Here is a 15825-nt window from a genome sequence, read left to right as displayed (position 1 = left end):
GCTATTCCAAGTAATTGGAATTTAGTTATGACAAAGTTGTGGGGAATTAAATTAAATAAGATAAAGCTCAAAATTCCCTTAAATCAAAATAATTGAATTCCTTAACAACTTTTGTGACAATTGTGAACATCTAAATGTATGTAAATTCACTCATGGGTCTAGTCACAAAATGCAAATGAGTCTGGATTTATTAAATCACCAAAAGATTTAATATAAATAATAAAATAGGATATGCCGACCATATAAGGACGACATTGGCTATCTATGAACAACTAAATCATTAACTCCATGTGGCACTGTTAGGGACATAAATTCTGCACACTGAACAACAAGATCAAGTGCAATTGCATATAATAATATAGTTGTAGCAATAAATGTATTAAATCACATTAAATAATCATTTTGCATAAATTACCGAAATGAACAAGGTAAATATTCGTAGCACATAACCAATGAATCCAACATGGTGAATTTATTTCTAATTATTTAAGCATTTAATAATGGTTATTTAAACAACATAAAAAGGTACTTAAAACACATAAGTGAGCATGGTCAAATACATGACTGAGCATTGCTACAGGAACCTAGTCTAGTGTAGCAGGATAATAATACATAGTGCAATCTCTGCACACATCTCGGGGTAATCATGAAATAACATTATGATACCACATCAATCCAGGTAACCACTGACACAAACCTAAATGAAACTATCGAACACATCATAATCTCATAATCAACCATAAGAATAATCAATGCAACTGATACAATAACATAAATCAAATCACCTGAAGGGTGTAGACCACTCATTGTCCCAATCATGATCATTTCACAAGGAAAGATCAACAAGGTTGCATCCATCAGGATGACTTGCAGAAATCAAACAGGAGAGGCACTACAATGTGGTTGTCGAGTGTTTCCAATGTAACACAAATGTAATGTTAACCGAGTAGTTCAAGTGTGTTGAAGTTGAGTTATACAAAAGCTACTGAACATAGTAAAGATTGAGTATGAGAAATAGTAAGTGCTAAGGAATGCAAACTTTGCATTCAAGTTAGGAATGCTACAAACTTTAAGGTAAACCTTTTTTCAAGCCGACATGGACGTGATATTTAATATTTGTAGAGTTTGTTACATAGTATTTTATGCATTTTATGATGTGGAACACAGATCCCTTTGTTATGTGATGAAAGAATCATATGGAGAGGTGAAATATAGAAGCATCTAGAAAACTCTTTATGAAGTCTTTAAATACATGGTAGAACTTGACCTAATTTATGATGAGCATGAGTATGGTGAAGTGAATGGTGATACAAAGGAGCGAACACGCTATTCAATGTGAATGTGTGAACATTGAAGAAGAGGCAAAGAGTTCTGTTATTCTAAAACAAAGCAAGTAACCTAGTTAGGAAGTGAAGTACATAAATGCTTTATTAGATCAAGGATCAGGATTAGATTGGAAAGAGGAGATCCAATATCAGCTTATCAAAGAAAACTGAGGATTAGGTCTTAAATTAGTTTTAACAGATTGAGTTAGGATAAATCTCTTAACAAAGTGGTCTTAACATATCTTTGTACATCTCCTAACAGAGTCCTTACTTAGTTGTAAGTGTGAAATCCTCTAATATGGTGAGATCTAACAGTCTCAAAATCTTTTATAGTCCCTCAGTATCCTTTCAACTATATAAGACTCTCTTTTCAAATCGTTAACTTAATTTGGCCACAATTTTTTTTCAAAATCATTAGTACCATTAAATGTCACAATATAAAAATCTTTAAACGTCTCTTAACTTGATTGATTTAATATATCTATATTATACTTACTAGATTTGATCTATCTCATATCTTCTACATCAATTGTATTTATAATTGACATTTAATACATTTTAATTTATAATAATTATATATCTAACTTATTTAATTTTTTTAAACCTCTTCACCGATTACACTTTCACCACTAGATAGCATCATAGTCAAACCTCTACACACAATTATTTGACTATTAAATTCTTTAATATTTTAATTTTCAGTAAATTATTAATAATCAAACTAATTTGTATTCGATCAGCTCTGAAATGATATTCAATAATAATAATAACCCAACGAATTTGTATTCCATCAGCTCTGAAATGATATCCATATTTAATGAAAATATTTAACGAAAATATTGAGTAGTGCTTTTGCTTCAGAGCCCATACGCAACTCATCTGCGGTTACGTCGAATCATTATTATGACATATCACTCCCTCCTTAAACGACTTAAAAATCTGGCCTTTAATAGAAAATACCAACCAACGAGAACCAGTTGTATTTCCACCACTAGCCGTTTCTTGGCAGCAGAAAAGAATATATTATTCGCCTGTCGAAGTGGGTCATCCACAGGCTGTGTGTGGAAGAGTAGCTTTGAAAGGAAATAATACCGTTTGCCATACTCCTTTAAATACCGTTTCCCATCTTCTCCATTGCACTCAAAGCAATTGTTCATTTTACAGTTTGAGTCATTTGGAGCTCTCTTTAAGAAATTGCTCTTTTTCTAAATCATTCTGAAATTTTGTCAAAATGGGTGTGAGAACAGTGAAGTCTTTGGCTAGACTTATGCTCTTGCTGAATTTCTGCATGTACGTGACCGTTGCTGGAATTGCTGGATGGGCACTCAACAAGGCCATTGATCATCATTATGTTTCTGGTAACAAAGATCTTTCATTTTGGTGATTGTTAGTATATTCTCTACCATATAATCTCAAATCTGATATTGATTGTATATATTTCTTCTGTTTTGTTGGGCAGGACCCAGAAGCAGCATTCCAGTGGGGTTCTCATTTTCACCATTGTTTTTCCCCATGGGAAATGAGGCCACTGGTTTTATGGTCATCTTCTCTCTGATTGCTGGAGTTGTGGGAGCAGCTTCATGTCTTTCAGGGCTTCACCATCTTCGAGTGTGGACAGCAGAGAGCTTGGCTTCAAGTGCTTCTTCTGCCATCACCGCTTGGGCTCTTACACTTCTTGCCATGGGGTAATTAATATATAACACATCTCATTCAAATGGGGAAGGGATTCTTTCAGAATGTTTTGTCCTGGATCTATTTATTGAGATCTTTCAATAATAGCTGCAACCAAAAGCGATTTCTTGGTTTTTTTGTTTAATGCTGATCATAAGCATGTTACCAAACCTGCAGGTTGGCATGCAAGGAGATCCATTTACATGGCAGAAGCCCAAAGCTGGTATGGTATTTTGTTTTAGTTAGAATGTTTTTGAATATCTCTCCACAACTTTTATATTTTATACATTGCAATGCTACTCGATTGACAAGCTCTTCCCTGTTTGAGTATTCAAAGGCACAGAATTTATGCTTTTTTAATATGTGTTATAAAATATGGTCTGTGCAGATCACTTTGGAGGCCTTCATCATAATTCTGTCTGCAACAGAATTGTTTTACATGATGGTCATCCATGTTGGATTCTTCGCTGGAAATTACTTTTTCTGTGCAGAGAAAGAGAAAGATGTTGCCATCACTACAGCTGAGCCTATAAAAGAAAGTAAACTTCCAGCTTAGAAAAATGGAGTTCAATATGGGACGAGTGTTTGGTCTGGCTTGGGCTTTGGCTTTAAAAGCTTTCAGTGCCTTTGATTGTAAGATTGGGTAGAAAGCGAAGGTTGTATGGCTTTATTTATTTGTAAGCCTGTTCTGATCCGATATTTTTTCATTTTATTTTATATAAATTGTGATCTATTGAGTCGCAAATTTTTGTTTAAGGTATATGTGGAAAGTAGAATCTACACACATTGGATCCGCTTCTTTGGAGAAAAAGCTTAGTCTTGCAATATAATTAGTTTTAGATTTTGAATATTATTCAGTGGATTTGTAAAATTGTTGATAATTTGAATTATATTCAATTAAAAAAAACTTTAGATTTTATAATTTTATATAAAATGTAATAGTAAAATAAGAATTTATATAATTAAATTATTTATTTGTTTTTTTTTTCTAAAGTGGGGACTAATGATCATCTAACATTTGCTATATACTATGGTTTGTAAAAAAATTGTCTATTAAAGTAAGTTTTTTGTTTCAAATTTCTTTTTTTCACATCCCCCTAATTGATTTTTCTAGGTGATCTTTTTAATTTTTTGCACAAAAACTCCAACAAGTCTCATTGGGATAATATTCCCATAATTACATTAATACTCACCCTTCACTTCCATCTACAGAATTGGGAGTTCTTTAATAGATTATATGTTTCTTTTCAAATTGAATTGAGCCTATGAAGATCATGGACGCATTGGTTTAATTTTGTTTTTATTAATTTATTCTATTAATTCATCCATTTCAACACCCATAGCTCATTGAGCTTCCATTTCCATTTGCAATATGAGATATAAAGGTATCCAAATCATTTTCTCATGAAAGTCATGAAAACAGGAGGTACCTCGTTACAATCTATTTATGTTTCATCTTTTTCTAATTTTATATTACGCCACCCATGAGAGATAGAAGTTTGGATGAATCAACATGACACTTCCCTTCAACTACTTGTCAAAAATATTAGGTCTTCTCTTAAATTAAAAGAGAGTTGAGTGTTATCTAATCTCTATGAAATATCTCCAACTTTGCATATTACATGTCCTATGGGGTCCAAATCTTGAATATATTATTGAATAGTGCACAATGAGTTAACAAGATATGTATTTGAGAGCTTATCAAGATTTCTTCATCTTCACTAGGCACTAGGCTATACATGTCTCAATTTGTAGAGGTGATATCATCGACCTGCTAAAGGTAATGCATAGGATTTATTTTTGGTTGAAGAATTACATTCTTAAACTCAAGCGTAGGAGTTTCAACATGGAACTCAAGAATAGCTCCAAATAAGCTTAACCACTCACTAATGAGTTCATAAGCTTATTTGGACAATTCTACTAGTCTATTAGGTAGAGATATGGTTACATGTAAATATTCAAACATCTCCATCTACAATAGAGGGCCAACTAGAATCATAGTCTATATAATGCTAAAATTTATTAGTTGCCAAGGATGATACCTATGTATGCAATACATCCAAAAAGAGTGAAGTGACAAGTTATATAATATAAAATTCCTTATTCTTTAAACAAAAGAAACCATGAATTCTAACTTAGAATAGTTATGCCTAGTTATAAATCTCCACTTTGTTAAGCCTAGTCATATACTCTGACATCCAGACTATAATATTCAAAGTTGTTCTGGATTCCATCAATCTCATTTCAATAAGGTCTAGGGTACATCATCATTCATCTTTGACTAAGAAATCTTTCCCAAGAACTATTTCTTTATATGCTAGGTTAACATTAAATTGTTAGTTTTGTAATATTTAGTCTTGAACATAGAACCGTGAACAATTGCAAAAACCCAATGGGAGCATATGTGATAGTAATTACTATGTCCATGTATTATACTACATATTTGTGTCTTTATCATAGTTGATACCATGCTCTAAAAGTTAAACTCAAAATCTGTACAATAAGAGTAGGGAATCTAGATCTACATAAGCTTTAGTCAATGCAATCTTGAGCATGTGATTTTGAAATTCCTTTCCCACCATAATAACCACTTTGTAGTAGTGAGACTCTCTTACGTAAAACATTTTACAAGTGCCTTTGGTTTGTAGTTATTTTTCCTTCTTTTCTTCCATGGTTCATAATTGTCATTTTATGTTATCAACTCAACACTCTCTTTTTCCAAGACCATCTATTATTGTTTACAAAATATTTAATCTATGTGAAGAGGTATTCCTTGTTGGCACTTGTTACCTTTCTATCCATAATCAATGTTTCTTTGAAAAGACATGAAATATCAAAGATAAAATTTGAAAATCTTGTACCTAAATTATTTGTGCATCTTATTGTTCTTGAATTGAAATATTTAATCTCTCCATTAAACTTTTATAGAATGAATATGTTGTGAACTCCTTATATTATTGATTGAATGTAAACCCTCAAGGTAGATATTCTAGCTAACATCTAAATCTTCCTACCTATACCCTACACTTATCATTGTTCACAGATAGATAGTAGAGACTTGTTGTCCTTAAATAGTTGTATTTTCATCAAAGTACTATTCCATTTTGTCAATATGGTAGGTGAAAAATGACTACAAATTTATTTATTTTTCAAGTTGAGACTACCTCTGTAGGAAACTAATTGGATTTTGCATAAGATTCACTATAATGGGAAGATCCTTCATTCTACTATGAGGATGGGACACTTCTAAATCAATAGGGGAGACAAGTTAGAAAGATATTATTTGGTTCTATTTGGATGAGACAATTCTAAAGTAATCACCTAGGGGAGACAAGTTAGAGAGAGCTCATTTAGTTCTATTTGGATGGATAACTTCTAAGCCAATCACCTAGGGGAGACAAGTTAGAGAGACCTTATTAATGAGACACTTCTAAAGCAATCTCGTAGGGGAGACAAGTTACAGAGGCCTTATTTGGCTCTATTTGGATCAGACACTTCTAAAGCAATCACTTAATGGAGACAAGTTAGAGAGACCTTAGTTGGTTCTATTTGGATGATGCAATAATAGAGTCATCATAGAGGAGAAACACCTTGGGAGAGATCCCTTATAACCCTAACCATATAATGCTACAAAGTTTTATTTTTGTTTTAATTTTTATTTATCAAATGTAATATATTTTGTAGAGATTGAATAACATTTATATTCTAATAAAACCTTAATTTATTTAGCCACATTCAATGCAAATTCATTGGGTATTATTTCTATTGCAAACATTTCCCATTTCCAAGCACTTATGGGCCACTCACATATCCTTGCATGAAAACATTAATTATAAGTGAATCTAATGAAGTGTTCAATCAAAGGTAAGTGTTGGCTATTTTTCCCCCATCCAACCCATCACCGATAACAAATTTGAGAGATCTTCAATGGGATGGATTCTTTGGTGGGTTAACATTTTAGATGTCTGCAATGTTCTTCGACTAAATGGCTTGGTCTGTTCTTCTCTTGAGTAGCTCGATTAGTGGCTCGATTTGTTCTTTGGCTGAGTGGCTCGGTCTATTCTTTTGTTGAGTTTTGTGTTATCCCATTGTGTTATTTTGAAAAGGTCATTATGGATGGTCTATGAAATTGAAAGAGTGTTTGTTGTTTCTTCCACTATACATTGGGAAATGTGCCAACCATCACATTTAAAAAGTTTCTTTATCAATGGTTGTGTTTTAATCATTCATTGGGAGATTCTTTTAGCATATGGGCCATCCATTTTAAATGGAAAGATCTACATGGATGGTCCACCACTTTTTGGGGCAGATCTAATCTTTTCCATGTAGGTCAACTCTACAGGTGTACATAGGTGGGTTAATGTTCCAGGTTATCCCTTCCCATGTTTTTTGACAATGGTGCAATTTGACTTCTTGTCGCCATGACATGTTACAAGGACTAACCATTTAATGCAGAGAAGCTCCTTAAGCCTTATTTTGGCAATACTAATGCTTCCCCATGCCTTTTTAATGCTTTTACAAAGGAATAGTGGTCCTTTCAGCCGCCAGATGCATTCTTGGCACCTTCTGTCACTTCCATGGATCAAGTGATAATGGAAATCAGATTTCTATCCGATTCTTCATTTATTTTGTACTATGTAATCTTAAGTCTAGGTTGGTTGGAGTTTGAACTCAAAGTAAGATCTGGGTTATACTTGCACCCCATAAAAGCAAGTTTTGTAGTTTTTCTCGAGATCTATTTTTCTGGTCTTTTTACAATTTTCTTCTTTGTAAATGTTGTTGCTTCTTTTCTAATAGAAATTATTGTTTTCCTATCCATTTTTGGCTAGTTAAGTTTGCGCAATCTATTAGGCCTCATTTTCTGGATTTTTTTGGCACTTGCAGCACCTTATGATTATGTTTATCTTAATTAACTAATTTGTTAAGTGAATTGTTTGTATTCCTTGCACAATTGTATTTATCCCTTGACTTTTCTATGGTGCTAATATTGATAAAATATAGATAGTGGTATGTCATTGACAAATCTATTGAATTTTACTACAAGTAATTGAATAAGTAGTTCAAAAATCTGTTTGGTTCATCACCATTCCCTTTGGCATTTTAAATTTAGTTTACTTCTCCCTTTTCCTTCCAAGTCTTAGTTTAGGTGCACCTTGATAGTGAGGAAGTTGGCCTTCTCTAGAAATTCAATATCTGATTTCAAGTCCTACACTTTTGAGATTGTTTCCATGTTACACAAGTTCACCTAGGGGTAATACAATAGGTAGGGGTGCAAAATTTTGTGTCAACAAGTCTGGTGGGACAACATTGAAGCTTACTAATAAGTCTATTGGTTTTCTGGTGTCAATTAAAGGAATCCAACTTCTCAGTTGAGAGGATAGTGCAGATCTTAGCATTTCAGCCTTCAAGAGGCTCACATTCAAGCACTTGTCAACTCTATCTCCACATTTTAGTTTTCAAACCAGATTTGTTGCAATTCATGCCTAGAGTTCAAACAAAGGCATCCCTTAGAGGTAAATTTTAGTTTACCCACCTCTCACTTTCAAATCTTAGAAGAAAAAGAAATAGACTTTCTGTATCACCAGTTAGGAGTCCACATACACCTTCTAGATCTCTTTCTACTCCTCTAGTTGATAGATTACAACCTAGGGCACTATCTTTCTATTTGAATAGATCATTATTTAGTATGGAACTCCCTAGCAATCAAGGTTTTCCACCTTTAATGGTGGAAGCCCTCTTGTTTTGGCTCAAAGATATGATATACCGAGGTTTTCTTTTAAGAGTCTACCAGATTTTAGTGGTAAAACTTTGATTTCCCCAATAGAACATATTCAAGAAGTTTCAAATATCTACAATAAACACTACTACATTTGGGCCCAAATTGCGATAGTAGGCTATTGCCCAAGTGACAATACCATGAATTGGCTCCCATCGGATGGGCGTCAGACTTTTGTTGTCATAAATTGCAATGGAAAGGGCATTCATCGCAATTGCAATGCATAAAGCTATCATAACTTGGAAGAAGGCAAGGGCAAGAGTTCATCTTCATGTCAGCATAATTGTGATAGTAAACCATCACAAATACGATGACTTAGGCTTTCAGTCTATTGTCCCAATTGTGATGGTTGTGTGACAGTGGTGTTATGAGAGAGATGACTATATATTAGAACAATCTCTCACAATTGTGATGGATATGTGACAATAATGTTGTAGGAGTGATGACTATCTGTCGAAACAATCCGTTGCAATTGCGATGACATGCTGAATTATTAAAAGAAAAAATTGGTGGCAAATGTTGAATAACTATTCCTAGATTCCCCATGGGAACATCATAAAGAGGCTCAAATTTAGCTATGATGCTCTAGGGAAGAAAGAGAAGGAGATGTTCTTGGATGCATCATGTTTCTTCATTGGAGAGAGAAGAAGTGTGGCCACTGCAACATGGGACACTAAGTTTTATGGAACACTTGGTTGGGGAACTCTTTTCAATAGATGTCTTGTTGAGGAGGATGAAGATGGTCAGATAAAAATGCACGATTACTTGGGGGACATGGGGAGGGACATTGCAAATGGACAACCACCATACCGCCTTTGGTCTCCAAAGCAAGTTATCAAGCTGAAGTCAATGCCTTCGTGTATGAATTTATTACTCATGTCATGGTTTTGCCTATTGGTGTTTTGAAATGTTACAGGTTTCAAATTACCTTGATGAGAATATGGTACATCTAGGGGCAACTAACTCCCATCTTCAACATACTATTTTAGACAGTGGTCCAACTATAAGGCTTGACCCTTCTTCTACTTCAGGCTCTGCAAGACCTAGGTGGATTAACCTCATATTCAATCAATATGGTACTAGTGCAAAAAACATACTCTTGAATCTATTAAGCAGATTTAACCCTTATATCTCCTAATAACTCATGCAATGACATAGATCTACTCTAGGTAAATGCAAAATAATGAGATACATAACTTGAGTGAGGGTAATTTTGTTCTAGCTCTTCAACATGAAAGGGAAAAGCATTTGATTAATGATGTTGATATCAACAAGACCTAGGTATGAGCAATAAAACTGAATGATCCTATCTTTGATTAGTGCCTTATCTATTGGGCAATTACATGAATTAAAACCATACATCTCCTAGAAATCTTTGACATAATTCCTATATCATGATCCTTGATCTATCTTTCACCTTGTGAATAGACATCTGCTTCAAAATGAATCTCATACTGAGACTATCCCATCATGAAATCTGCAAACCCTGTGATAAGCATCAAGAAATTACATGGCTCTTTGTTCCATCAACAAGATCCTTCAATCACATACATTCTTAAACAAAATGCAGCCTATTTTATGCTCTTTGTTCATAAACTAGAAAAGATTACTAATCCATGAATAGGAGTCAAGATTAGGACTGAAATTAATACCCTTTGCTATTTTTTATTCATTCTCCTTGAAAACAAATACATGAAAGATGTACAAAAAAAAACTCACAAATCACTTGGCAAATCCAAACTATTTGTATTAAAACTTAAATGTTGCTCAATAGAAGAAGAAAATGTTGGGTGTCTGGCTTTCATAGCCTGAGCAGAGCTCCTAGAACTGAAAATTGAAAACCAACTAACAACTTCTACAGAAGAGAAGAAGAAAGAATATATAGCAAAGAGGCAATTCCCAGATTTGATCAAAAGATGACAAGTGTCCCCTTAGAATTCTTTCCCAAGAAGTTGAAATAACCTCTCTCTACCTTCTCCCATCAACTGCTAATCATATCCCTTCTATTTCTGCCTTTCCAAATGCAAAGTATCTCAGTAAAGACAAAGATCTGATAATTGAACCTGGATATGTGCCAATTGATCAATTTTAAGCCAAAACACCACAAAGACTCAAAATAAGCATATGCAAGAGTCATTGAACATATTTAAAGTGTTTCTCCACTGAATTCTGCAACTGACAACTCAAAACACCTGATAAAACATGCAAATCACTCTAAGAGACAAAACCTCCTGTAGCATGTATCGGTGACATTTTATGCAAAAACTAACTTCATATTCAGATAGCTTATCTTTTCTTGGTTCTGACGGTATATTGGAGTGCACATTTTTTCTATCGAAAACCCCTAGAAGGTCATTTCAAAAAGTCTACCTCTGCTACAAAACTCTGACTTACAACCTTTTAAATTTTTAAAAATTTAAAAATCTCTAAAGTTTACACTTTAGAAAATATGCCCATTTTTACATTTAAAAAAAAATGCACGTAACCCCTTCTAAGATAAACACCTTAAAATGGCAATTAAAAATATCTCATTTTTGGTCCAGCAGGGTGCCTGACGTGTGCCACGTGGTACCATATTATTGGCCACCCAACAACTTTGTCACTTGCCTACTCTGACTAAATTGCCACCTCACCATGCATCCTAGGCCCACCTGCCACATGGCCCTGGGCACATTCCTGCATTGCTTATCCGGTGAGCATCTTCGTTTTGCGGGGATGTGTTGACCACTTGATGAGCCACATGGCACAATCCTATGTAGAGCTTCCACATCATCATATGAGTACCGTCGTATAAAATTCTTCTTATTTCTTGCACTAGATGGGCATTCGAGTGGGCTCCACGTATGCAAGCAATTGCCTTTCGAAAAGGCACGTCTCTTAAGACACTTTTTATGTTCGTTCTAATCGTATGCAAAAATGGCCAACATAATGGTGTGAAACCCCAAACCCCCATTTTGAAAATTAGGGAAATGCTCATACCTGACTAATTTGGTAAAGCTAGCAATCAGAAATGGAGGGGAACACTAGTTCTCAACCTCCTAACATACAACTACCAAAAATGGAAGCAGAAAAGGAGCTAAGATAACAAAACAAGAGAGACCTACCTGACAACCAAAAGGGTCAAAATGATAATCTAAACAATCAAAGGTCTCCTTGAGCTAGATCCAGTGAGACCAACCTCACAACAACCCCACGCCCGTAGCTCCCATAGCAAATAGAACAATCTTTCCTCTTGAAGAATCTTTGGATCAAAGGTAAGTGTTGGCTATTTTTCCCCCATCCAACCCATCACCGATAACAAATTTGAGAGATCTTCAATGGGATGGATTCTTTGGTGGGTTAACATTTTAGATGTCTGCAATGTTCTTCGACTAAATGGCTTGGTCTGTTCTTCTCTTGAGTAGCTTGATTAGTGGCTCGATTTGTTCTTTGGCTGAGTGGCTCGGTCTATTCTTTTGTTGAGTTTTGTGTTATCCCATTGTGTTATTTTGAAAAGGTCATTATGGATGGTCTAGGAAATAGAAAAAGTGTTTGTTGTTTCTTCCACTATACATTGGGAAATGTGCCAACCATCACATTTAAAAAGTTTCTTTATCAATGGTTGTGTTTTAATCATTCATTGGGAGATTCTTTTAGCATATGGGCCATCCATTTTTAATGGAAAGATCTACATGGATGGTCCACCACTTTTTGGGGCAGATCTAATATTTTCCATGTAGGTCAACTCTATAGGTGTACATAGGTGGGTTAATGTTCCAGGTTATCCCTTCCCATTTTTTTTGACAATGGTGCAATTTGACTTCTTGTCGCCATGACATATTACAAGGACTAACCATTTAATGCAAAGAAGCTCCTTAAGCCTTATGTTGGCAATACTAATGCTTCCCCATGCCTTTTTAATGCTTTTACAAAGGAATAGTGGTCCTTTCAGCTGCTAGATGCATTCTTGGCACCTTCTGTCACTTCCATGGATCAAGTGATAATGGAAATCAGATTTCTATCCGATTCTTCATTTATTTTGTACTATGTAATCTTAAGTCTAGGTTGGTTGGAGTTTGAACTCAAAGTAAGATCTGGGTTATACTTGCACCCCATAAAAGCAAGTTTTGTAGATTTTCTCGAGATCTATTTTTCTGGTCTTTTTACAATTTTCTTCTTTGTAAATGTTGCTGCTTCTTTTCTAATAGAAATTATTGTTTTCCTATCCATTTTTGGCTAGTTAAGTTTTTGCAATCTATTAGGCCTCATTTTCTAGATGTTTTTTGGCACTTGCAGCACCTTATGATTATGTTTATCTTAATTAACTAATTTGTTAAGTGAATTGTTTGTATTCCTTGCACAATTGTATTTATCCCTTGACTTTTCTATGGTGCTAATATTGATAAAATATAGATAGTGGTATGTCATTGCGAAATCTATTGAATTTTACTACAAGTAATTGAATAATTAGTTCAAAAATCTATTTGGTTCATCACCATTCCCTTTGGCATTTTAAATTTAGTTTACTTCTCCCTTTTCCTTCCAAGTCTTAGTTTAGGTGCACCTTGATAGTGAGGAAGTTGGCCTTCTCTAGAAATTCAATATCAGATTTCAAGTCCTACACTTTTGAGATTGTTTCCATGTTACACAAGTTCACCTAGGGGTAATACGATAGGTAGGGGTGCAAAATTTTGTGTCAACAAGTCTGGTGGGACAACATTGAAGCTTACTAATAAGTCTATTGGTTTTCTGGTGTCAATTAAAGGAATCCAACTTCTAAGTTGAGAGGATAGTGCAGATCTTAGCATTTCAGCCTTCAAGAGGCTCACATTCAAGCACTTGTCAACTCTATCTCCACATTTTAGTTTTCAAACCAGATTTGTTGCAATTCATGCCTAGAGTTCAAACAAAGGCATCCCTTAGAGGTAAATTTTAGTTTACCCACCTCTCACTTTCAAATCCTAGAAGAAAAAGAAATAGACTTTCTCTATCACCAGTTAGGAGTCCACGTACACCTTCTAGATCTCTTTCTACTCCTCTAGTTGATAGATTACAACCTAGGGCACTATCTTTCTATTTGAATAGATCATTATTTAGTATGGAACTCCCTAGCAATCAAGGTTTTCCACCTTTAATGGTGGAAGCCCTCTTGTTTTGGCTCAAAGATATGATATACCGAGGTTTTCTCTTAAGAGTCTACCAGATTTTAGTGCTAAAACTTTGATTTCCCCAATAGAACATATTCAAGAAGTTTCAAATATCTACAATATACACTACTACATTTGGGCCCAAATTGTGATAGTAGGCTATTGCCCAAGTGACAATACCATGAATTGGCTCCCATCGGATGGACGTCAGACTTTTGTTGTCATAAATTGCAATGGAAAGGGCATTCATCGCAATTGCAATGCATAAAGCTATCATAACTTGGAAGAAGGCAAGGGCAAGAGTTCATCTTCATGTCAGCATAATTGTGATAGTAAACCATCGCAAATACGCCGACTTAGGCTTTCAGTCTATTGTCGCAATTGTGATGGTTGTGCGAAAATGGTTTTATGAGAGAGATGACTATCTATTAGAACAATCTCTCACAATTGTGATGGATATGTGACAATAATGTTGTAGGAGTGATGACTATCTATCGAAACAATTTGTTGCAATTGCAATGACATGTTGAATTATTAAAATAAAAAATTGGTGGCAAATGTTGAATAACTATTCCTAGATTCCCCATGGGAACATCATAAAGAGGCTCAAAGTTAGCTATGATGCTCTAGGGAAGAAAGAGAAGGAGATGTTCTTGGATGCATCATGTTTCTTTATTGGAGAGAGAAGAAGTGTGGCCATTACAACATGGGACACTAAGTTTTATGGAACACTTGGTTGGGGAACTCTTTTCAATAGATGTCTTGTTGAGGAGGATGAAGATGGTCAGATAAAAATGCACGATCACTTGAGGGACATGGGGAGGGACATTGCAAATGGACAACCACCATATCACCTTTGGTCTCCAAAGCAAGTTATCAAGCTGAAGTCAATGCCTTCGTGTATGAATTTATTAGTCATGTCATGGTTCTGCCTATTGGTGTTTTGAAATGTTATAGGTTTCAAATTACCTTGATGAGAATATGGTACATCTAGGGGCAACTAACTCCCATCTTCAACATACTATTTTAGACATTGGGCCAACTATAAGGCTTGACCCTTCTTCTACTTCAGGCTCTACAAGACCTAGGTGGGTTAACCTCATATTCAATCAATATGGTACTAGTGCAAAAAACATACTCCTGAATCTATTAAGCAAATTTAACGCTTATATCTCCTAATAATTCATGCAATGACATAGATCTACTCTAGCTAAATGCAAAATAATGAGATACATAAGTTGAGTGAGGTTAATTTTGTTCTAGCTCTTCAACATGAAAGGGAAAAGCATTTGATTAATGATGTTGATATCAACAAGACCTAGGTATGAGCAACAAAACAGAATGATCCTATCTTTGATCAGTGCCTTATCTATTGGGAAATTACATGAATTAAAACCATACATCTCCTTGAAATCTTTGACATAATTCCTATATCATGATCCCTAATCTATCTTTCACCTTGTGAATAGACATCTGCTTCAAAATGAATCTCATACTGAGACTATCCCATCATGAAATCTGCAAACCCTGTGATAAGCATCAAGCAATTACATGGCTCTTTGTTCCATCAACAAGATCCTTCAATCACATACATTCTTAAACAAAATGCAACCTAGTTTATGCTCTTTGTTCACAAACTAGAAAAGATTACAAATCCATGAACAGGAGTCAAGATTCAGACTGAAATTAATACCCTTTGCTATTTTTTATTCATTCTCCTTGAAAACAAATACATGAAAGATGTACAAAAAAAAACTCACAAATCACCTAGCAAATCCAAACTATTTGCATTAAAACTTAAATGCTGCTCAATAGAAGAAGAAATTGTTATTCATTCTATTTTTCAGTTGTTGTGATTAAAAACTTGTTAATCCTTACAAATAGTACTTCAAGGCAGAATCATCCCTTGCTATGGAGTGCAACTAAT

General features: G+C 34.6%; 1 protein-coding gene across 1 annotated transcript; it reads left to right on the top strand.

Moving 5' to 3' along the window:
- The first annotated feature begins 2556 nt into the window (after nt 1-2556).
- On the top strand, nt 2557-3556 carry LOC149538994 (membrane protein PM19L-like). The gene is made up of 4 exons (XM_089799028.1): nt 2557-2683; nt 2785-3010; nt 3174-3219; nt 3385-3556. Exons 1-4 carry the CDS (start codon nt 2557-2559, stop codon nt 3550-3552), a joined length of 567 nt encoding a protein of 188 aa, XP_089655154.1. The 3' UTR covers nt 3553-3556.
- Nucleotides 3557-15825: the final 12269 nt, after the last annotated feature.

This window comes from Cupressus sempervirens, chromosome 9, assembly GCF_028749045.1.
Source record: "Cupressus sempervirens isolate cs-2001-9-10 chromosome 9, ASM2874904v1, whole genome shotgun sequence".
NCBI lineage: Eukaryota > Viridiplantae > Streptophyta > Pinopsida > Cupressales > Cupressaceae > Cupressus > Cupressus sempervirens.
The sequence above is the reverse complement of the archived record's forward strand: the minus strand, read 5'-3'. Positions and strand labels throughout refer to the sequence as shown.

What these genes read in the sequence shown, in the direction of transcription:
- LOC149538994 (XM_089799028.1), top strand. Translation starts at nt 2,557, where the DNA reads ATGGGTGTGAGAACAGTGAAGTCTTTGGCTAGACTTATGCTCTTGCTG. An exon ending in TGATCATCATTATGTTTCTG is followed by an intron (nt 2,684 to 2,784) that starts GTAACAAAGATC and finishes TTTGTTGGGCAG; the next exon opens with GACCCAGAAGCAGCATTCCA. An exon ending in CTTACACTTCTTGCCATGGG is followed by an intron (nt 3,011 to 3,173) that starts GTAATTAATATA and finishes CCAAACCTGCAG; the next exon opens with GTTGGCATGCAAGGAGATCC.